The 25,259-nt window shown below is 36.2% G+C and overlaps 1 protein-coding gene across 2 annotated transcripts in view; it reads right to left on the bottom strand.

The window, feature by feature from the left end:
- LOC125645905 (polycystic kidney disease protein 1-like 3) overlaps positions 1-25,259 on the bottom strand; it is a 28,268-nt gene that overhangs the window by 1,938 nt on the left and 1,071 nt on the right. Inside the window, exons 1-9 of one of the 2 annotated variants that reach the window (XM_048871901.2) lie at positions 19,701-19,831; positions 17,148-18,352; positions 13,993-14,207; positions 8,253-8,353; positions 6,291-6,528; positions 4,434-4,582; positions 3,149-3,230; positions 2,579-2,680; positions 71-163 (exon numbers count right to left, since the gene is read on the bottom strand). In XM_048871901.2, coding sequence (XP_048727858.1) covers positions 71-163; positions 2,579-2,680; positions 3,149-3,230; positions 4,434-4,582; positions 6,291-6,528; positions 8,253-8,353; positions 13,993-14,207; positions 17,148-18,352; positions 19,701-19,826 — 2,311 coding nt within the window. In that variant the 5' untranslated portion in view covers positions 19,827-19,831. Of the gene's footprint in view, positions 1-70; positions 164-2,578; positions 2,681-3,148; positions 3,231-4,433; positions 4,583-6,290; positions 6,529-8,252; positions 8,354-13,992; positions 14,208-17,147; positions 18,353-19,700; positions 19,836-25,259 lie in introns of those variants that run through there. The other variant, XM_056140148.1, reaches the window with a different exon arrangement.

The following is a 25,259-nucleotide window of genomic DNA, read 5'->3' on the forward strand; positions in this document are numbered from 1 at the left end:
CGATTCAAAAATGTTATTTCATTCTAAAATTGACATGCTATTGAGAGGTTAATCCACTCCGAGTACTTACGAAGTTCGTGTAACTTATCGATGTACTCGGAGAGTTTACTTCTACCACCAGAGGGCTCTCCCGAGGACGGGGATCTGTCGTCTGATGTATTTGCTGAAAGTATAAAATCTTCACTGAATGACCAGGCTCCCGACGAATACACTATGCCGTGTTATATAACATTGGTCTAACTGATTGATGAGCAACGTCAGCCATGCACTGATCATGAAATTTATACTCTGAGAATGACAACTCTCAACACAGCTGGTTTATGAGCGCACATGAAAACTTACTTTCGACTACAACGCTGCAGTATCTTCAAATTTCAACAAGATAAAAATAAATCTGCTGTTTTCAAATATTTATTTCCAAAGTACACAACATACAACAAGACTTTTAACAAAAGAAACTTTAAAAAAAATATTGTCTTAAACATAATAATACACAAAAACGCAATTCATTGACGTGGGGATTTCCATAACAATAAACAAATAACAGTTTATAACAACATGGCAGTTCATTATAGTAATCTAATTATTTAATAAAAATTGTTTCTACCTTTTTGAGTAATCTGAAAACAAAAACCGGAAAAAAAAAACCATTTTACTTTTTCAGTCAAACGTAGCGCGGATTTCATATATTGCATGTCCATAAATCCGAAGCAGATTTGTTCACTCATTTTTGGATCTCTCAATATTCAGGATGACGTGTTAGTGAGATTTAACCTCTCTGAAATACCAAATTCTCTGAAAGTCCAAATCAAAACTTAAATATAATAGACAGCAGTGCGTTAATAAGCAATTTAATACGAATACATGGAATAAATAAAACTGTTAAACGGTCGTCCGATTTCTAAATTTCATATGGTAAGGTGTACCTTATCTACAATTTCGTCACAAATACGGAGAAATCGTAAGAGTAAACAGGTCTGCCATTAAGCTCCAGGGACTATGTGCATTAGTGCAAGTGCCCCAAAGAAAATCTGATGAAAAGAATAAATGTCTGCAAAAGTCTGGACATATACAGGACAATTCAAAGTTGGTTTAATGGGAAGAAGTGATATTTTCTGGCAATAATGGACTCTTTACCAATTCCTTAAAATAGATGTAAACAATAGCCGGCAGTTTATATTGCACACAATGCTTCAATATGAATCACATACATGGAATGTAATGAATATAGAGATAACAGTACTACACGGAATTGATTTCACCATCGTCCTCAACAGGTTTGCATTTCAAACTGCAATTCAATAATGCTAATATTCCAAGAAAATGTAATGAAAATAAAATAAATACCAACAAAACACTGGATAAGTATTCATGTACAACACAATACCACACTCCAATACTAAGAACAAAACACTGGATAAGTATTCATGTACAACACAATACCACACTCCAATACTAAGAACAAAACACTGGATAAGTATTCATGTACAACACAATACCACACTCCAATACTAAGAACACAACAGTGGGTAGACAACCTAAACCATAACTATATAACTGCATTCTAGCATTAAATGGGGATTCCAACTAAAATTTTGGTATATATAGTTTTCTATAAAATTCATTATTATTTGTTATAAAGGCCAAAAACTAGAAATGAAGTATGCAGTTGCACTGAAATCTTCAACTATACTTTCCCTGGCCTATCCTACTCACACGGCCAGTAGGTAGCTCTTCGATCTCACCCGCGTACAACAATCTGTGATAGATTTTGAAACAATTTCTCTGCCCAACACAAAGAGGTACAAAACACCTGGCACATCGAAATTGGGTCAGGACCACCCACCCCCGTTTTGTTGTAACATTTTGACGTCGGCAGAGGGCGCATCGTTTCTGTTTAAAATCTTCAATGGTCTGCGGGACGTGCATAGCAGCTTCCGAGACAGACACTGCTACTTTTTCCTTAACAAATTTTAAAAACCTGTCTTCCGTAGTTTGAGGGACAGTTGCTTTCACTTGAGGAGTGGTTTGGTGACTCTCTGCCAGTTTAACACCAGTCCGTACCTCTGAAAGGAGAAATAATCTTGCCGTATGCACTATAAACTAAGGGTACGGAAGTATATTGTAAGATTCTGGTGCATGCAACCCGCCGGTGTTTACATGTTGGCAAATAAAGAATTTCTTAATACAAGAATTTTCTGATGGTTGTATCGAAAAAGCAGCCCGACATCTTAAAAAAACAACACACTTCTCTGTTTCAAAGTTTTATTCATTACTTTGCAAACTACGTCAAGAAATGATTAGGTGATGACAAAGATTTTTATTTAAATTTCTGTACAGAATATTTTCTAATCAAAATTATAAATATATACAATAGCTAACAAACATTACGCCTTTCTATGTAAATTATGTACGTATCTTTGTCGAGAGGGATCAATTTGCACATCCCCTTCTAACGAAGAATGATAGAGAGCAAAACAATTTCGTGCCCCTGTGCACAGTGCCACAAGACAATGTGAACAACGATTTTGAGTCAAAACTTCCCAACCACTACGAGTGCGTACTCTTCTGAACTGACAGAGAACGCACCGCTTTTGCTTCCGTCCTTCTGTTGGTATAATTCTATGGAAGATTTGATCGAAACTACTTCGCACCACCTCAGAGCTTTCCTGTTCGCGTCCTGTAAACAGAAAAGCTTAGGATAAATGATGCGTGCGACATTCCATTGGGATGGATCAAAAACTACTTGTTTAATGACGAAAATACACATGTCATTATGGTTTTTTTTTTTCTTCATTCGAGTACTCGAACGAACAGTTGTTTCACAAAACTTTGTTCATTTTGCATGCGTAAAAAACGGTCCAAGGTGCTGACTTGAATATCTTAGTCATTGCTCTTTTCACAGCTTCGTGAGATATCTGAATACGGAAACAAAACCGGAGGCATATTCAAAACTGGAGGCATAGTCATAAAGACGTGTTTAAGCCTATTTTTCCGAAGGTTTGGGGCCCTTCCTTCTGACAAAAGAATGTGGTATGTCACAAAGCAGTCTTTACAAAGGTTTACATCACACTGTTTACACTGTAGCCGTGTGATCACGTCCCAGCCCGACTTGGTTTTAACGTTTTGATGCTGGCACAGTGCACACCTATTTTGCTTCCTACCTTCCACCGATACGCACGTATGATCTGCATATTGTGGGGGCAGCTTTTTATCTCGAACCCAGGGCCCTAAAATCAAAAAATGGTCTCTTTAGCTGAAGGTCGGAAATACTGCTCATATCCTTAATTATAAACTGCATCGTTCTTGAAAGGAAAATTATTCGCCGGATCTAATGCATCTCTATTTAATACGTAATAAACTTGTACTACACAACTGAATTAGGAATACTTTTGTAAATGACACTGCAAAACATGAGTAACCGGCGTAGCCAGAGAAAAGGCATCCTGAAAACTACTTCAAAAACACACTAGTGTCAAACATATGCACAGTTGGAGGAGGGGAATGTCTCCTTTTGGCATAATGATCATGGAAAATTCTATAACAGTCCCGTTTACTTTTACACAGAGGAACATCACAAATGTTACACTTTTGTCTGGTATACACGCGCAAGCCTGATTTTGTCTTTACGTCATTCAGTGCACAGATTACACAAGCCTGGAGTTTGCATCCCTCGGTGGGGACCAATATGTGAGTCTGATTGTAATTCTCATGGTACGCTCTCGGGGGAAGAAATGAATGCAATGTTCGACCATGTTCTATCGCTTCTGAAAGACAAAATATCCAAATTTTAGCTATTTCGTGAAAATTAATGTATAAAACTTCAGAATTTTGGGTTGCTTCGTTCAGGATTTTTATTTGTATTTTAACAGATAATATAAAATTCTCATTATCGATCTTTGACCATGGAATGAATACACTACAAAACGTTTGAGCACCAAGTTATTTTATTTATAGTGTTGTGTCACCTCAGGATACCCAGGCTACGCATGTTCAATGACACTATGACGTTCTACAAGCAATGTGCATGTACAAGGATTATCCAATAATTTCCGTGATCATGAAACCCATCAGAAAATTAAAGACAAATCTGATTTATTTCAAAGAAATGCAAACACCACATACATTGCTTCTTCACAATTCATAAATAAAAAATTAAATTGGAAAGAAAAACAAAGTTCAACTGTGAAAAACCTGTGTATTCAATAAAACACATTCGCCAAAAATGGCTTGAAGAAAATGGTCCTTTATGTCTGTCCCACAAAAGATTTAAAAAACAATGCACTATGGTACTTGTCAAAGCATTGTCTATCATTGCAGCAGAGAGGAACTCTGCAAGCAGAACAGCGTTTCCTCGTGTAACAGTACCAGCCCGAGTGAGTTTTAGTTTTTAGACTCATACAGAGAACACAAGGTTTCAGTTTGCCGTCAGCTTCAGAAATAGCCAAGTGATATTGGCCAGTGATGGGGTCCCTACATTTGGCAGCCGTATTCAGAAAGTCATACTGAGTGGGGGTATATGAACCTAGAACGGAGTGTGCTGAAGCAGCTACAGACTGGGGTGGCAGTTCGTGGGGCCAGCCTGAAAGACAAGAAAACCCAGATATAAAACTTCGTATTGATGTGGCAGTGAGAGAAAATGCAAGTCTCGCTGAAAAATCTACTTTCGCAGAAATGTTTGGTTTCTGGTTGACTTCAAAATGAGAGATATTTGTGCTTCCTTTGCGTGGGATAATTTTTTCTTCAGGTTTATATCTGGATTATCTTGTCAAGTTCATCATACTGACAAAACAAAAACTGAAACCCAACATCAAGTAGGATATCTCATGAAAACCCGAAACAGATATTCAGACTAAACATCCAGCAGTCAGCACAGAAAGGTCAGCAATGGTTTCTTACCTATAGTGAGCTTGTGCATTCTTTATACACAATACTTTGAATTTGTTTAAACTACTATGAGAAAACCTTTTTTCCTCTAGGTCTGTCAAAGATGAGTGAACAAACTTTCTAGATATGGATTTGGGATTATTTTTTTTATTTGTTGAATACACATATTTATATACAAAGAAATCGTGAAGGACTGAACTTTCTGGATATTAGGAAGGATGGAAGTTTCCCAGTCCCATCTTCAGCGCTTTCTTCCTCCCTGTAGCCAACTTTTCATTCAGTGCTCGGGTTGCACTTTTAACAGTCATATTCAAATTTCTCATTCCATATGCTGCCAAAAAAAATTTGCAATAATAGTTATAATTCATGACTAAAACATATCTCAGCTATTATTGCATTTCCATATAAATGTATGATCTTACTATAAATTGTTGTAAAATTTTCAACACGTGACAATTTACATATTTTACCTTTCTAATCTCTTTAAGATGAGCTATGGGCTTTGTGCATTTTCCTACCATGAGCTAGTTTTTCATTGATTGCTTGCTTTGCACCCGACCAGCTTAACTTCAATTGTTTGGAACCAAATACTAAAAATAAATGGCAAAATAGGGTAAATAATGCATTTTACCTCAAGTCACAGACTTCTGAATGCCTGCTACTTTTCTTCCAGCATAAAGTTTTTCATTGAGGGCCCGCCTGCCCTGTGAACTGTTCAAGCCTAATTTTTTCTCACCAAAAGCTACAATAACAAACACTATTCTAAGTCAGAGTTTACATTCATTCTGGTATGTAAACAGTTCCTTAATAAAGTGCAAGTTCATATATTTATTGGAAAATGCATCTTAAACATATCATTTATCCAAGCTTATTCACCTGTTAACTAGTGATAATCTACACCTCTATAATATCTGATCATCATGGACAAATAATATTGCAATATGTAATATCTAATCATTAATCACCAAATCAACTTACTAATCAAGGTTTATAAGGCCAATTCAACTTAATTAGTAGATTATCATCCGGGGTCACAAAAAAATATGGGGTGGGTGGGAGGATTTTATTTTTCAATTTTTATTTCCTGAGGAGAAAAAAACTAATAACAAAAGGCATCACATGAAGTGTTAATCAAGTTAACTAACATTCAAATAATCCTTGGTAGAAGATATAAAACCAACATTCTGTGTGACTTTAATCATTCATTCATGTCACTGGGAAGCAAGTTTGTTTAAAATCGTAATTTTTGCAAAAATAAAAAAAATCGGGGTGGGCCCTTTTTTGAGGGGTGGGTGGGGATGATAATCTATCAATTAATTTTAATTGGCCTAAACAGGAAAACAAAAATGGGAAATACTTTACCGTTGTGCAGTATTAATATGGGGTTTGATTTGACAACTTACACAATAGAGCGTTAAAAACTGGTTCCAGAGGGGTATTTTTGTAGGCAGAAGTTCCTCCATATTTACATTCCCATGGATTTACAAAACCATTGACTAGCTTTTTCAAAGTGAAGAATGCTGGTTTTCCCACACACTGGCTTAACGTCCGGTTCAGCCAACTTGAAGGAACACAAACTTTTTCCTCCTCATCTAATCGTACATAACCCTCAGGAAGGGGTTGGCCCATTTCAATAAAAACCTGTTCAACAAAGCATCAAATATTACTAAAAGATATGGTGTTGAATTTGACATGTTTACTATTTGAAATGAAATTACAGTTAGATTACATATGATGTACATGTAGGTCCTTCTCTCTTTGATCAGAAATTATACTGCAAATTCTAACATGGTCTCCATGATGCGGGGCATCTGCTCACAGAATGGCATTTTGTAAAGACTGCATTACTGCAAGTTATCAAAAGTACAAAACATGGTATTTTGAAATTTTCATTTCAGTGACCTTGGTCTTTCTTATCATTCCCATGGGGATCCAGGTTAGAATAGGTCCTCAGTACCCCTTGCTTGTCGTAAGAGGCGACTAATTGGGGCAGTCCTTCGGATGAGACCGCAAAAACTGAGGCCCCGTGTCACAGCAGGTGTGGCACAATAAAGATCCCTCCCTACTCAAAGGCCATAAGCGCGGAGCATAGGCCTAAATTTTGCAGCCCTTCACCGGCAATGGTGACATCTCCATATGATTAAAAAATTCTCGAGAATATACAATATACAATCAATCAATCTTTCTTATCAAAACCTGAAAACCAGTAGGTTAATGATGAATTGTATCTTATCTAACATCCCTCTCAAGAGTTTTCACTTATATGGAGACATTACCAATACCGGTGAAGGGTGTCAAATTTAGCCTATGCCTATGCTCGGTGCTTATGGCCATTGAGCAGTGAGGGTTCTTTAGCGTGCCACATCTACTGTGACACGGGACATCCGTTTTTAAGGTCATCTCCAAGGACATGTGACATTCACACCTGATGCCGAGCGTTTGGCGATGGAACTGTCACTACCTGTTTTAACGACTTGGTTCTGTCGCAGCCGGAATTCGAACCCCGGCCTTCCACATGCAGGGTGAACGCTCTAACCTCTAGACCACCTCACCAGTAGGACCCAAGATCTTATTCTAAAATTGTATCCTTTTGATATCAAATACAAACTACACATGAAGATTACTCTTACTGTGCCCTTGGCATTTATATCACATTCCTTCTTGAAAACAAGACAAAGATATTTCTGACAGATTTTCTGAAAGTTTGATAGAAATTAGAAATGTTTAAAGATACATCTGCCCTTCTCCCATGTGGCAATATTGAAAAGGGTCAACTTCAAATTTAGAATGTCTATAATGATAGGCAAAATAAAGGTCATTTACTAGTCACAGGCAACCACTATATGGCCAAGGGTTTCTAAAGTTTACAACAACAGTGACAATGTTGAAAGACTAGTTAAAATTTTATTAAATTTTGAATCATTGACTTATAAAAGATACAGAGCAGGATATTTTTCTCATATCCAGAGCCATTTGACAAGTCAAAACCAAATTAAATCAAAATAGGATGTCACATTTTGACTGGAAACCCAAAATATGTAGTGCATCATAAATTATGTATCATATATTTTGTTAAATTTAAAATATTCTTAGACCTATAATTACATATTAATAATTTCAAGCAGATGGTTCTCAAAATAATTGAACAGACATTTTTGTATGTGTAAGAGTTTGACCTCTGACCTTTTGATCTCAAAATCAATAACAATAATCTACTTCTTAGGGTTTACATGTATACTAAGTTTGAGTTTGGTGTCTATCACGCAATGGTTTATCAAAATGTTGAACAGATATTTTCTTGTGTCCATAGCCCTAAACAAAAGTGTCATGAGTGGATGATAAATACTTGTTAAAACGATACTTACATAATTAACTGGATCTAATGAAGGGGACCGCCCCAAATTGCTTCTATATGGTGCAGGTGGTTGAGACATTTCAGCTGATGTAACTGACACAATAGAAATATCTGTAAATGTAAATCAAAAAGGTAGTACAACTTATCTAAAATTCATTAGGTCCCAGTTAAAGTTTTAACTTTCTAATACAATAATAAAAACTTCACTATGTCAATCTAAATAAAAGTTTTTATCTTTCTTTTTAAATGTCGCTCATCATTTAAAAATGTAAATTGTAGATCCAACAAATGAATAAGTCCATGAGCGACATCCAGTTAATGAAATTCTAGAATAAAGCATTACCTTTAAACTTTTTGCAGCTGGTTATTTTTCCTGACCTTCCTCTTCTTGTCAGAACAAAAATATTTCAAAGACAGAATGGAATGAATGTCGCACATGTACCCATTCCTGTGAATCACCACTATCATGCAGTCGGATGTCTTAATATAAACCACTTTCCTTTCTCCTTTTAATGTCAGCATTTGAATTGCAATATGCTTTGACATTTCTTAATAATCAAAGTCTACATATAGATGCCAACAGAAATGGCAAAAGAAAAATCCATTGAATACAGGTACATCATCCATTTAAGTTCACAAGATGTGTTTGTGAAACACTGATTCCTCCACAACACAACACAGTGGAACTGTAAGATTGATTGTTTAACATCCCGCTTGAGAATATTTTACTCATATGAACCTGAAAGACGTACTTTTTTTTTTTAATTTCCTAAAACAAAATTATGTACATATGCTGCTCTTTCATTGTTACAAATTTCCTTCCATGTTACAATATTGTAGTTATGTCTCCATATTATAATATGTGGACAATCAAAGGTACCTTGATATAAGATCAAAAATATATCATATTGATTCTGTTATCAAAAATGTTACTGCAGACACGCAGTTGAACTTCTAATGCAAATTAAGATGATCAAAACCATCTACACATAATGGTGGATGTTATTTTTGCTGACCATTGAAATATAAAATTCATACAGGATATTCAATGCTTTACAGCAGTTGGACATGGAGTTCATTTCAAGAGTGGCATAGATGTTACTTATTTGTTTGAATTTTCCCTTGTGTTGACTTTTGTTGTCATTTTTACGGGTAATAGGTCATGTCAAAGTCGCGTGATTCGCCTCCGTGATGGTAGGCATTGTCACGATAAAGAGCCCTCACTGCTTTCATCTTGAGCGCCATGTACAGGTCAAAATTCAGCGGGTTTTTCCCTTATATAACTGGTACCAATAAACAGTACCATTTCCAATGCCAAAAAATGTTGATTTTTCCCAATTTTGAGACTAAAAATTCCCAATTCACTTGCCGAAAAATAGACTGCTGACATCGTAATTAACTTAGTCTGAAATGTATGAGTTAACTAAAATGTTCACTTCCGGTATTAAATCAAAAGTACAAATCACGGAAGTGTGCATGGTGTAGAATGTTGTAGAGCTATGACAAATCCTGATGTCTCACAACAAATATTACCGTAAAAATTGTTTTGTTCTTAATTTTTTTTCGTTCTTTTCGTTGAAATCATTTGCTGATACATGGTAAAAGATTCCCAATTTGTTCGAATTTGACACTATTTTCCCCAATCTAATGGGTACCGGTACCAGTACCAGTGGGTAGAAAAAAATCACTGAAATTTGTAGCAAGTCATCCATAGCTGGTGACATCTCTACAAAGCAAAATATTCTCCAATAAATTGATGCATGTTCCTTTAGCCACTCAAGTATATCATATATATGACACCATACCAAATACATATTTGTTGCAATGCTCCTGTAGGTGAAGAGAAGCTCATCTCTTCCTTCTTTGAACAAAGCTGAAAACTTGTCAAAAATATACACAAACCATTCAATAAGGACCCTTGGTTTGTACCATTCTGTCAGAATGCATACATGTATGATCCTTCAAAAGTAACATAGACAATTACGTTCAGGGTTTAAACACCTACCAAAGAATTAGCGATAGAAAAGAAAATCTCTTGGGGAGAATCACCTCTTCCCCTCTTCCCAAGCAAAGAGAGATGAGCAATAATGGCTGTACTGTAAGCATCTGACACGACAGAAGAAATCCAAATGTTAATAGAGAATCTACAAACCCCCCGTGTTAAGTTCACAGACATGATTCTACAGAGATAGAAAAAGGGGAAAGGGGGTCTGGGGGTCCTCCCCCAGCTGGGTATCTAGGGGCAGTGCCCCTAAATCAGGGGGTGGATATTTTGATTTCAAGGTTTCAGAAAATGAATTCTGTGAACTAATTATGAGTTTTTAAGCTTCATAAAAATGCCAATAATAGTAAGTATTGGTTCCCTAACCTACATATGTAGTCTTAGGCAAAGGTCCTACGCAAATTTTCCAACACTTGACTAAAAGGTTCTACAAAAGCTGGACCTTGTCAATGGCCCTAACACTACTGTCGTCTCCTTGTACTACTTTTACGGACATTTTTGTAAGGCCCACCCGTTTACAATCAGTGTACATTCTACTGATTGGGTGATATCGTAATAATTCAACCAATGAACAAGAAAAATACAATGAGGAAATACTGACTGCTATGTAAAATTCAAAAGTCAAAACCGGATATTCAAGAAAATAAGATTCATAAACTGTGAAAGTTACTGAGCAACCTTGAAATTTCCAGAAGCGGAATCGTTATATAGAGAATGGATTTTTCCAGTCCGGAAAGCGGAGAAAAATCATGTCTGTCCGAGTGCAGAGTACAACTTGTGAGGCATCAGAAAGAACTATGTCATTTTTGCAGACCAAAATATTTCAGTAATTGTAGCAAATATCCATAATCCTAATGTTTACCTAAAATAAATCAGGAATTACTCAGACATCATCATTTTATGTTGAAACTTCCAACTTCCCCATTTATCAAATTCAAAATAGATGTCACTGTTTATCGCTTAAATAGTTATTGTTACAGTGTATTGATGAAAACATCAAATGTTGTTATAATTAAAATCTAACTTGTCTTTCACATGCTGTGGAAATTGTCTGTTGTAGTATTAAGGTCCTCAATAAATTACACACTTATTAGATTATCCCCCTATCTATGAAACTATTTCAAGCTAAAGAAATCTGATAAACTGTATTTCAAAAGATAGTCAGTATCAAACTCAATAACAGTGTACCAATGAGGGAATGTCTATCATCTCATTTGCTTACCACGCCAGCCATATCTGTCTCTTTTAATAAATGGTTAGATAAAGAATTAGGTGTATCTGGCATACAACCATTGTGAAAAAGTCAATCCTGTCATATTAATCCAGCCCTATTGACCATCTACTGATTTCCATTGACAAGACCAACATTTATTGGTTAAGTTTTGTGACATACATATGTAACATGGAAGCACTGCAGAAGTTGATAATGTGAATAAAGTTACACCAGACAGATCACCTCATTTGCAATTATGGCTCAGGTAAGCTAAAAATAGCTCAGGTAAGCTAAAAATTTCAAGGAAAAAGAATTCGGGAGTAGAAGTGAAATAAAAAATATAGACGTGTTAATTTTACCAGGTCAGCTGCACTAATACAAGTAATAATGTATTTGCCAGCCTCTGTTAACAAGCAGAATGAAGATGTATTATGATGGCAGTTGATTAATGGTTTTATTTCTGCAAATAACAGGATAATAAATAATGAATAGAGACATCTGCCTCAATTCTCCACACTTAAAAGCTGCACTGTCACTGTGGTTTATGCTTGTTTTCATTGTATAAACCAATACTCATTCAATTAACATTTCCTTTAGAATTCTTGGCGTCATTGACTGGCTTCAATCCAGTTACAGTATAGTATACAATAGCTATTAAATTTAAAGACAAAATTTGGAAAGTATTCAATTCTCTTAGAATTATTAGTACTGAAAATTGATTTTTGAAATATATGTACCAAAACTCCACTATTTTTGCAACTAGATTCTCTCATTTTTCTTCAATTTAATCAGTAAACCTTTGACATTCCTTTCAGTCACTGCAAAAACTATACATAACAAATGATAACTCATGGAAACAGGTTTGCACCCTATCCTATTCTCAAGGACAGTGGATACTGCAAGAAATATGTTCTAGAAATCTACGGAATAGTTTGTTTAAATTTTATTATTGCTCTAATGCATACCTGTGGTCAATTTTCTCTTGACCTACTCCCCCTCCCAAAAATGTCTCAAATTTCAATGAACGTAACATTGATATTTTTCTTGAATGTATGGCTGATTGTGGAAATACCTTATGATATATATCTTTTCTCTCTTGTGTATCCACTGACATTAAGATTTATATCTTTCCTACAGTTCAATCAAAATTACATGGCCAGTCAATAAAGGGACAACAGTACACTACCGTTGTGACCATAATCATGATTTTAAATTCTTTAGCTGCCTTCCTCTGACTACCATTATATCAAATATGAATTCCGTCAATCTAACAATGTGCATGTTATCACATAACCTTATCACTATTGTGTGGTGCAACCTTCCATTAAACCTACAATAAAGTCTGGGGAGATATTAAATGCATCACAATGTGTTGGCAGATACTGATCTACAGGGCTTGAAGCTAACTTTTTGTGTCACCAGTCCAGCCGGACTGATGGGGTATAATTTCAACCAGTCCGCAGAAAAATTTACCAGTCCAACAGAGTGTTCCAGAAATAATTAAACATATTTTGTTAATGTTATTAAAATGAAATTTAACTCAATAAGCCTCAGATAATATTGTAACACTTAAATGTGGGATTTATATTTACAAATCAGATTCGTCTGATATCTACATATCGAAGCATGCCAAATGTGTGTATAAAATTTCATAAGTATAATTTCCAAAATGATGCTTTAGAAAATTAACCAGTCCCATCGGACTGACTAAAACAAATGTCAGTCAGTCCACCAGACTTTTAACCAGTCACAGACTGACAGGCATATGTTAATTTCGAGCCCTGATCTATAAAAGTCTTCAACATCATCAAGGCAGCTTGCATGAATATGAAGTTTAGTATATGATATGCAATTGTCATTAATCAGTGATTTTTATTGTGTGTCAAAATATCACCATATGGTTGTTTCTCCTTGCAAACATTAGCAATTCCCCCCCCCCCCCCACCCCCCCCCCCTCCCCCACCCCCAATTAGAAATTCATTTTTCTGCAATTTAGATCTAGAAAATTATATGTACAAGATATCAAAACATGAGTAAAAGTGAACCTCCCACTCTTTTTAAACTACTTCTGGTAAAAACAGTGTGGTCTTGAGAACACTGCACTTGTAAGTGTTTTTGTCTCCAATTCAAAAATGTCCCACAAAAGTTTGACATTTGAAAAATCAAACAGAAAGATACAGTTGGGCTTTCACATACACAAACAAAAGACCATATAAAATTGAGAGCTTGAACTGATCACTTTTATGAAACTATACTTCAATAATATTTTAGTGTAGAGATCCACAAAAGTCAGAAAATATTTGTATCTATGTCTGATAAACATCAGTTCTTGAATTAAACAGGAAATAAATAGGGCACTTAATTTTTTACTTGACTTGGGGGTCAATTTGTAAACACGATATACAGTATCTGAATGTATTTTATTCACAGCCAATTAAAGAATATATATATATATATATTATCTATTTCACTAAAATCACGGCAAACCTGTTTCCATGAGTGGGTTAACAGATAATGGTAAAGGCTTCCTTTTACCTTTCATACTGTCTGTCATCCACTGTGGCATCTTGTCTTCACTTGCATTGCTTTCTTCATTGGAATTGTCTTCTCTGTTCCATTCCGCTGGTTGGTCATCCTGGTCAAAGGTTAAACCTGGGTCATCACCATGGAACTGTTCATCGTATGTCACCTCACTTTCCACTTTTACTATGGATATATCTGTGTCAGTAGTGGCAGGTGTGCTCTCTGATCTGTTGAAATAACAAAAACATAATACTGGAATACAGTTTACCAGCAATGTTCTTGTAACAGACCTGGAATCATAATATAATGCAATGGTCATATTTCACATTTGCAGTTATTGATTTAAAATATGAAGTTCATGAGGGTATGAACTGCACCACTTCACACTAGCATACATTAGCGGTTCTTTTCAAGTATGCCAGCATGCAACACTGCAGTTCATACCCTCATGTATTTTTAATAGGGGTGCAACAATACGCTTGCCTCACGATCATGATACAGACCTGACGATACGCATCCCAAATACTTTTAACAAGCTATGAATAATAACAAATCAACAACACTGGTTTTGGTATCATTAAATTGCACCTTACTGTTAAAACAGCATATCCAAAATGCTCCTATATTGGAGATTTATGGGTCACAGGGTGAGAAATGATTCAGCCTATATTAAAGATTTATGGGTCGCAGGGCGAGAAATGATTCAGCCTATATTGGAGATTTATGGGTCGCAGGGCGAGAAATGATTCAGCCTATATTGGAGATTTATGGGTCGCAGGGTGAGAAATGATTCAGCCTATATTGGAGATTTATGGGTCGCAGGGTGAGAAATGATTCAGCCTATATTGGAGATTTATGGGTCGTAGGGCAAGAAATGATGCAGTGGCACGGTCGGTACCACATTTTCCTTTACCGGAATCTATTTTTACAACATAATCTTAAGCCAAATTGGACCGTTCAAATTAACTCAGACCGAGAGTACCAAACCGTGGTATAGTGTAAAGTAGTGATGGGCAATCGGGAAAAAAATTAATCGAATTTTAATGATTTCAAATTCAAGGCATAGATATATTAAATTTACTTTATTTTGTTACCCTAGATATTAAGTTAATTAGAATAAAATCATTAGATTGATTTTATCTTGCGTAACATCTCTGTCGGAAATTTTTCACTCATATGGAGATGTCTAAAATCATAATTGGAAATTTGAAGTAAATAATCCCATACTTTCGATTTTATTTTCCCGGGATAGGGATAGATATCTCGACTTTTGTTGTTCTTATGAGATCCGGGTTAGAATAGAGCCTCATTATCCCTTGCATGTTGTAAGAGGCAAAATCTCGAGGCCCCGTGTCACAGCAGGTGTGGCACGATAAAGATCCCTCCCTGTTCAAAGACTGTAAGCACCGAGCATAGGCCTAAATTTTGCAGGCCTTTACCGGCAACGGTGACGTCTCCATACGAGTGAAAGATTCTCATGAGGGACGTTAAACAATATTCAATCATTATTATCATTCAATCTTATCGGATGATTCAGCTTCGTCAGCCATTTTTGATTTTAGATAATTCGCGGCAGGAATATTCGTATTATTAAAAAATATTACTGACGTTGGCCATTTTCGATTTTCAAAATGACAATCGATTATTCACATCGTTTCAGTTATAGCGACCGACATTCGAAAGTCGGCGACAATCGGTACATCACTAGTGTAAAGTATCATAAATCAAACCGTAGCATAATATTTCCATGATAGAATGCCTCACTGTTAATTGTTGCACCCCTAATTTTGAAGAAATTCATTTTTCATATCTACATTCTACTTTCATCATAATTATGTTCATTTGTGTCAGAATTCCCAACTGTTAAAATAGATTTACTATACTCATTAGGATGCATGCATTGTTCACAACTGCAGTGCATTAATGAGGAAATAGCTATCATTAGTTTACAATTTATAACAGTGCTCCAAGTTGCGAGTAAAACGGTCACATTTGCGATCAGAAAATCAATTTTGCGACTAGAGATTATAATTAAGTCGCATTTTCGCGAGTGAAGAAAATTTGGGCAACCAGCAAAATTTTAGAATCGGGATCAGAAGTCTAAATAAATATTTTTCAGTCTCGGTCAAAACAATCAAGATGGCGGGAAAACGAGGTTTAGAGCACTTTGGATTTATCAATAGTAAAAAACAGAAGCCTTGGCCTAGTACATGTAACAAAGAAATTCAAGAATCACACAGGGAAAGTTCTGCATCAAAAGATGGTGTAGCAGTGTCTAAAGAGAAATGCAAAAGTAAAGGATGAACCCCAGTCCTGAAATGGCAGAGGGAATTTTCGTGATGGCAAAATGTTTTGCAGAATTTGTGAGGCCAATTAGCCAGCAACGTCCACCATTTCTGAACATCCATTGTCCTATTTCGCCACGATCGAGTGTACATCTTTCAAACGTGGAAGTGTGACTATTCACGGTAACAGTAAGAGACATGTCGTTGACCGTGACTGCATTATTAGCAGTAAGTCGAGCGGGGCAACTGTTGCTGTTAATTTTCAAAGACAATCAAACTCGGGATGTAGTGTTCTTATTGATGCTGGTACTAATTGTTCAGCAAAAGATCCATCAAAACTAGAAGCTCTTATTCGCATAACATGATAAGCAGTGAAGGCCCACTTATTGATAACTTTAAAGCAAATCCTTGTGTGGAACACTGGGTTTTCTTCCCCAGAAGCGTACTGTAAAATATACAGGATGGCCCAATGCAATACAACTTTTGCCAGAGTAAATACTTGACTTGTTAGCATCCAGCATGTTTCACAGTACATTTCTATTCAGTTTAAAAATAAAACAAACAAAATGTATACATGGTTGTTGATTTGTTACTTGAAAGATATTCATATTTAAAAAAAAAACCTTGTAAGTCTTATATTTACAAAATCTTTTACTATGGCGAGTAGAAATTTTAAAATGGCAACCAGAAATATTTTTAGGTCGCCGTTTTGCGACCTGATAGCAGATGCGACTTGGAGCACTGTATAAAGATATCGAAGGCAAAAGCATTGGAAATATCAATACAATATCATATTATTTTTATTTAGTGCCTGAAACATGTCAAAATTCCATTTTCTCAATTGGATGATATTGCTAATATTTCCTTTATGTTTAAACTTACCTGTGAAGTAGGGGCTTCTCTGACGGGTGAGAGACTGGCGTTGACCCTGATGCTACTGCTTCTGAGCTGCTGCTCCTCCATAAAGCCACGGGTTGTGGTTGCACTTGCGTGGAGGTGGATGGGGAGGAAGATGGAGGAGCTCCCAGTGAAGAAGGTGAAGGAAAAGATATTGTACTAGCTCCTGCAGTTACACGTGACTGATCCTGAGAAGCAGATCTCGGCTGTTCTCCTGGCGATGGTGTGTTGTAACTCTTTGACGCCTGAGAGGCATTTCCTGCTGCAAATGGCTTTGGCTGAGAGTGTGCTGAGGTGGTGGTTCTCTGTGGCAGATGATAAGATGATGAAGGAGATGGCATTCTAGAATGTGTTGAGGGAGATGTGGGAAGTCTTGCTCCTGAAGCACTGCTTGGATTGTGGAAATTTGGATCATGTCTAAAACTCATATTTGATGATCCCTGAGAATGACTGAATGTTGGATGAGATGAAAATCGTGATGAATCTGAACTGTTAGTGACACGTGATGGGGTCTCTGCTACACTGGATACATTAACGATCTGTACATCACTACTTGATTTCATTTGACTGGCCACAGATAAAGACATTCTGTCTTGAGGATTATCTCGCCGTGTCCCTCCAGAATCCTCGGGTTTATCTGAATGCACAATTTCAACACTGTCCTCTATTATCTCAATGACCCCTGGCTGCACTGTTTTAGAGGAGGAGCTTCCTGACAGTCCCTCTCTAGGAACTCTATCCCAGGGGTCACTTACTCCATAATCACCAAAGGCTTCGGGCAGTCCCCTGCTTTGAATTCTTTGGCGCTTTACTCCAGGGCTTGCTGGCTGCAAGTCATTAGCCCTCTTGCTTCGATCGTGAACCTTTAAAAGATCTGATGCTCTGACATGCTTGAATTCTACATTATCGTGAAAGCTATACTCATATTTATCACCAGCATGAAGACATTTGTAGAAATCTGCACAGCACTTCAGAACACTATCGACCTGTAGGACACGTGCAATCTTCTCTACATCCTTACAGTTCTCCTCTGTCAGCATCATGAAGCCTTCATACAAGTACTGAAGGAAAGTGTTGATGGCTTCTGGTCTGATGTCAGATGCTAGTCTCACTTCTAAATTTGAGCCCACAGATGCATTCTTCATGGAATGTAGCATTGGGCATGCTGCAACAAGCACTACCCTGTGTGCCTGTTAAATAAAGTCATAAAATGTATTTGCACATAGCACACTATTGAGCATCACCAGAAAATATGAATACACTTATCAATCCTAGCAATACACAGTTCTAAATACACATTTCTCAAAATGCAGGCACCAAAGCTAACCTGAATCAAGGGGCATAACTCCCAGAAAAATTATTGAATCAGAATTTCCTGGGAATATGCACATCTACACAGTGTGTCCTTCTTAACTACATAGTTTCATGAAATTCTGTTGAGCAGTCTCAGAGGAGTTGCACTGACAAGAACAGGACAGACAGGCTTGAAATTCAAGTTCAAAAGGGGCATAACTCCCAGAAAAATTATTGAATCAGAATTTCCTGGGAATATGCACAGCTACACAGTGTGCCCTTATTAATTACAAAGTTTCACGAAATTCTGTTGAGCGTTCTCAGAGGAGTTGCACTGACAAGAACAGGACAGACAGGCTTGAAATTCTAAGTTCAAAAGGGTCATAACTCCAAGAAAAATTATTGAATCAGAATTTCCTGGGAATATGCACAGCTACACAGTGTGCCCTTATTAATTACAAAGTTTCACGAAATTCTGTTGAGCGTTCTCAGAGGAGTTGCACTGACAAGAACAGGACAGACAGGCTTGAAATTCTAAGTTCAAAAGGGTCATAACTCCAAGAAAAATTATTGAATCAGGATTTCCTGCGAATATGCATATCTACACAGCGTGTCCTTATTAACTACAAAGTTTCACAAAATTCTGTTGAGCAGCCTTAGAGGAGTTGCGCTGACAAAAAAGGTATTGATGGACGGGTCAAAATCATTATACCCTCCGCAACTTCATTGTGTGGGGTATAACAAGATAGGATGCAAGTGAATTGTATCTGAAATGTCACATTGAGATTACATATCATTCAGAAAGGTCACGTAGGACCTCAATGGATTAACATACTTAGCTTTTATCAAAATCTTGACAGATTTTTTTTCTAAGCTTCATGCCTCCATATCATATATTTCTTCAGTATACACTTAGTTATTCAGAGCTACATCTCTAAACTAATTTAAATGATTCCACGTGATACTGTTCTGATAGTGGTCTCACCTGAAGGACCGCCCCATTTAGTTGCCTCTTACGCCAAGCAAGGGGTACTGAGGACCTATTCTAACCCAGATCCCCAAGGGAAGAAATGGAAAAGGCCATATATATAATGACGACCTTCCAACATCCGAAATATTATCACTTTCCCTCTAATTAGATGACAGATAACTATAAATCAGAAACCCTCACCTGAGCTTAAATGAGCTAATAATGTATTGAGAAATTGCTTTTAAAAAATGTACATGTATCAATTCAATACTGACCTTAATCTGACTGTTTCCTGCTTTTATGACTGCGTCACAGAGAACCTGGTTCTTCCACATAGATGCCAGCTGACATAGCAGAGAACTGGAATGGATCTGATTCATGTACATTTTGTGGTAAAACATGATGGCAATCTACAATTAGAAATAGAAGAATTTGAATGTTCTAAATATATTATGAAATTTTCTACACCTGTTCACTGAAATTTTCATGAAATATTCCCATGTAAAACTTTGATCCCCTACCATGATCCCATCCTATCCCTGGGGGTCACAGACCTGTGACAGAACTGTCATGTCACAACTGGAGATTTGAAAATTTTCAGCTGGAGTTTTGGTCTGATAACTGGAGATTTTTTATCGACATTTTTTTTTTTACCGTTTTTGTGTGTTCATTGGCTAATGAAATCATGCTACTAGTAGTTGTTTGTGTTACAAGTGTCTGAGTTCATAATCATCAGATCCTTTTTGTGTTGAGAACATTGATAATTCCTTTTTTTGTGTTAAGAACATTGATAATTCTTAGGTCAATACCTTAAAAACCACAATTAAAAGAAAAAAACTTGTTATATTTATATATTTATTACAGAGATAACAAGTTATAACAATTATCACTTTTCAGAAAAGTTGACCAACATATTAGATCTAGGCCTACTAACAAATTTAAGCTCACTTGAGATTTCAGCACTGGTGAGCTAAATAATATAAAGAACATGTTCTCACATAAAAGAACTACATTGCATATCTGAAAACGTGTTTTTTCCCCCAGTGAAACGTGTAGTGAACAAATATATGTTACAAGACTTGACCACGTACTATTTATACATGCATGTGTAAATAAATATTGAGAAAATTCGAACTGTGCACACCCATCGTCGTCTTGCCATATCCATCTTTGAATATACAGTTCAGTTAGAGATAATCCATTCTAATACAATTGTGTCATTCTGTCCACACATATTACGAACATCTTCAGTGCTCACTTTCTTTTCCCACCTGCTCCTTACCTAGTTTTCAACAGCATCAAAGATCGTCCGACTTCAACAGTCGGTATCACTTCCTAATCACCAGAGCGTGTGCCAAAAACAATCTTTTTAATCATCCTCTAATTGTTTATTATCACTAATTGCTGTGTAATCATAAATAAACTCCTCAAATGGCTTCAGTAATTACTGTACCCTCGTTAATTGACGTTTACCTGTGCAGTCACTGTGACAGAAAAATCAATAACAGGAAATAGACGACTTTCGATTGTCTCGGGGTTTTTCCTTAATAATATCGAAAAATGGCGCTCAGAAAATTTTTGTTGTTGAAAATTTGAAATGACGGAAGATTTTACATTTTAATGGAAGGAACGGAAGGGGGGGCTCAAATTCGGGAGATTTTGTCTTCCGACGGAAGAATCACAGGTCTGGGGTCACAATTTGAACAAATTTGATGTACAACATGACCTACACTAAGATTTTCCCCTTGCAAAACCTTGATTCCCTATTGTGGCCTCACCCTACCCCCTGGCTAGGGACCACATTTTGAACATGCACTACCTGGGGATGCCTGCATATTATGAGTTATCATGGCCCTGTTGTTCTTGAGAGGATTTTTAAAGATTTGTATCATTAACCAATCTACAATATAAATTAATATTACATATTTTTTTTTCTGTTTTCCAATTTTAATTTGCAGAGAAAGGTACACAAAATGAGCAGGGGTGAAACAGATCAAGTGACCTACTATTACCCGATCACGTGACAAACTGTTTCCCGGTCACATAAGAAATTATTACCCAATTAGCAGATTAGGTAATAAAACAATTATTTCATGCCTACTAGAGAAACAGTCAGAAGTATTGCCCCTCAGTAGTGTCCTCGGCATACGGCTTCTGACGAGTTTCCCGGGTCTTCGCCATTACCTCGAGACAATAGTTTTGGCTGTTTCCCCGAGTAGGTATGAAATAATTGTATACTATATATCCCCATGCAAAACATTGATTCGCTATTGTGGCCGTATCCTACCCGTGACAGGAATAGACATTAACTTTTTATCTCACTTCAGGCAAGTAAATCTATTTTCACTTGTCCAAAATATTTTCACTCTTATACAACTTTCAACCAGTAATCTTAATTATCTCCTTTTACAGGGCTAACCACAATAGGTGAATAGCCAGTTTTCCTTCTTTACTGTACGATACCAAATTTAAGAGCTATGTTACTTGCATTTCTTTTTACCATTAGTATATTTTAAAAAATGAATTGTTTTCCTTAAATATCAAATACAATATGGAAGCATTTTTGTTAAAGCTATAATCCTGCAAACTAAATGGATATTATCGTAAGAATAAAAAAAAAATATGTTTTATATTAAGCTATATAAGTTATTATTATACCCTTACAGTTATCATTCTATAGTATATAAAATGAATGTACCATAAAACTGTCCATTTCCCTGAAAATGCACTACTTCCCCATCTGACGACTACTCCCTGTAAAATCAGAGCTACTACCTTGGACAACTCCCTCATAAATATTCATTAATATTTTAAACCAATAAAATTTTACGGTGGACGGAGCATTCCAAGAATCTCGAATTTGTGACGTAATGATATTACGTCAGAAATGGCTGATATGATGGACGAGGGGAGATTTGATCTTCTTACTGAAGAATAACTACAGTCCATTATAGACCACAAATCGAGTCTCAGCATTTTTCCCTCATAAATACATAACTAGCACCGATAAACGGTAATGTGCCATTCCCAATGTCAAAAAAAAAAGGTTGGTTTTTCCAAATTTTGAGACTAAACATTCCCAATTCACTTGCCAAAAGACCGCTTACACTGTAATTTACTTAGTCTCAAACGTTGTATGAGTTAACTAAAATGTTCACTTCCGATATTAAATCGAAAGTACAGATCACAGCAGTGCACGTTGTAGAGCTACAACGATTCTAGAATGAGCGTACAACGATTCCTGATGTCTCATGTTCTTTATTCTTTTTTTCTCTTTTAGTTGATATCATTTGCCGATACATTGGAAGAAAATTCCCAATTTGTTCGATTTTGATAAGATTCGGGGAAGTAATTCTGTTGGCATGGACCATTGGACCTCCGAGGCCAAGTCACGAATGATTACCTTTAATTTCATGTGTACAAAGGAATCATAAAATTTTCATGGGACTCAAGCTGCTTATAAATCACGAGTCCAGGACTTGTCTTCAATTATTTCTAGTGACAACCCTGCAACCCGACACCTGGGGGCCATGATTCTCAAAAACTGGGATCTACACTATGTCAGAAAGCTTTCATATAAGTTTGAACTTTTCTGGTCTAGTTTTTATCAAGAAGATCTTTAAATAACCCCAACCTACTTTTACATTTTCTTGATTATTTTCCCTTTGAAGAGAGCATGCCATGATGCAGGGATGACATTTAACTAAAATGTCCAGGAGCCATGTGGGCCCCTGAAATGTTATTTCTGGGAGCCCACAACAAAACATGCTAGCCCACATCTGATGAAATATAATGCAAGAAATCCATGAGACATGTGAATGGATCATATATTTTGTGTGTGTTTCAGTATACCGTTTGAATCCATAGTAACAATTAGATACAGTGATTTTTTTTTGCTTTTCAAACTACCACCCCTCCTTTTGAATAGGGAAAAATTAGCGACATTTTCCTCGAATTGGGAAAAATCATTCATAGTAAATTAAAATGGTAAAAATGAATAAAATAATCAAATAACAACAAATGTTTTTGTTTGAGGTTTATTTCAGATCAATATACGGTAACTTTTTGTTTAAAATGGCCTTAATTTCCCTAGATTTTAAATTGGGAAAACATATATATATAATTGGGAAAAAATAGCTAATTTTTGTGAGGGGAAACAGCTGAATATCAGTGACATTTTGGTCCCCCAAAAAATCACTGAGATACAAGGTTGAAAATAGGTTTCCATGCTTTTTTTATTTTATATAATATGCGTAAATATACTCTACCACAAAAACATTCATTACTAAATTATTTGTATTCCAACTCCCAATTTTTTAAAAATATGTTCTGACAACTACGCTGCTTTCTTTGTCCTAACAGTACAGCTTTCTATTTTTTTTTTTTTTTTTTTACGATTGTAGTTATTAGACATGCCTTTCACTAGACACTGCAGCTCATTTTTTGCAAAATCATGAAATGACCATTTTCTCCAGCACTTTCTCAATTTTTGTTGCATAGCTGAATTTAAACTTATTTCCAAACTTGATATATTTACAAACTGGAAAACACCTAATTATATGCGCATGTGTATCTCAGCTCCAATTGGTTGATTTAAATACATGACCTTGTAAAAGATGCCAGCATCCATTTTGTTTGATCGACAAATTCAAGTCCCATTGAAACATTTTCTGGTAAAAGTTAGATCTACTGATAGACCTATGATTAAACAAAAGTAACGTAAACAGTCCAATATACGCCCGTCGGACAGTGAAATTCAACCTGAAAGCATATTGTGCACTCTGAATTCATACAACACACATTCTGAATAGGAAAGCCTTAAAATGAGAGTGAGGTTGTGACAAAATGTCTGTGCAATAGATCTATGACGATAAAAAGTCCAGGAAACCATTTGATCTATTTTTAGCCCTAAAGTAAATTTCAGGGTAATATCTATATATATATGGGGGGAAAAAGCCCCCGGGAAAACTGTTTGACCTATTTTTTCCAAAAAGTAGGTCAAGGATGGACCAATCCAGCTGAAATGCAAACTGAACTTGTATTCCTCCAAAAGGAAGCCTTTGACTAAATATCAGGGCAATATCTGTATCCATAATGGAAAAAAAAAGCTCGGAAAACTGTTTGACCTATTTTTAGCTCAAAAATAGGTCAAAGATGGACCAATCCTGCTGAAATGCAAACTGAACTTGTATTCCTCCAAGATGAAGCCTTTGACCAAATTTCAGGGCAATATCTGTATCCATAATGAAAAAAAGTCCGGAAAACATTTTGGCCTACTTTTAGTCCTAATGTAGGTTACGGATGGATCAATCCCACTGAAATTGTATTGTTCTGAAAGGATTCAAAGGAAGCTTATGTGTAAATTTCAGGGCAATATCTGTAATGAAAAAAAAGTTCGGAAAATTGTCTGACCTACTTATAGCCCTAAAGTAGGTCAAGGATGAACCAATCCAGCTGAAATGCAAACTCATTCTTACAATTCTTGAGGGAGATATTGTTACCAAATTTCAAAGTTGTACATGCATCCGTTACAGGAAAAAAGTCCGGAAAACATTACCCCGGACGGACTGACGGCCAGCCAGACAGACGCAAGGACAGCGCCATCACATAATATGTCCCGTCTAATGACGGGCATATAAAAATTCTACACACAATCACTACCACATATGAATTAGCATAATGTTTCCCGAAAAAGAGAGAGCATAAAATGCTAATGAAACACAAAATAAAAGGCAGCAACCGAATTTACCAACTGTTTAAAGTTATAACACCATGTGTCCAAAATAACACCACTGTCCATAGTTACACATTTTACCTAACTTTATTTAAGTGCT

This window comes from Ostrea edulis, chromosome 6, assembly GCF_947568905.1.
Source record: "Ostrea edulis chromosome 6, xbOstEdul1.1, whole genome shotgun sequence".
In the NCBI taxonomy this organism is placed as follows: domain Eukaryota; kingdom Metazoa; phylum Mollusca; class Bivalvia; order Ostreida; family Ostreidae; genus Ostrea; species Ostrea edulis.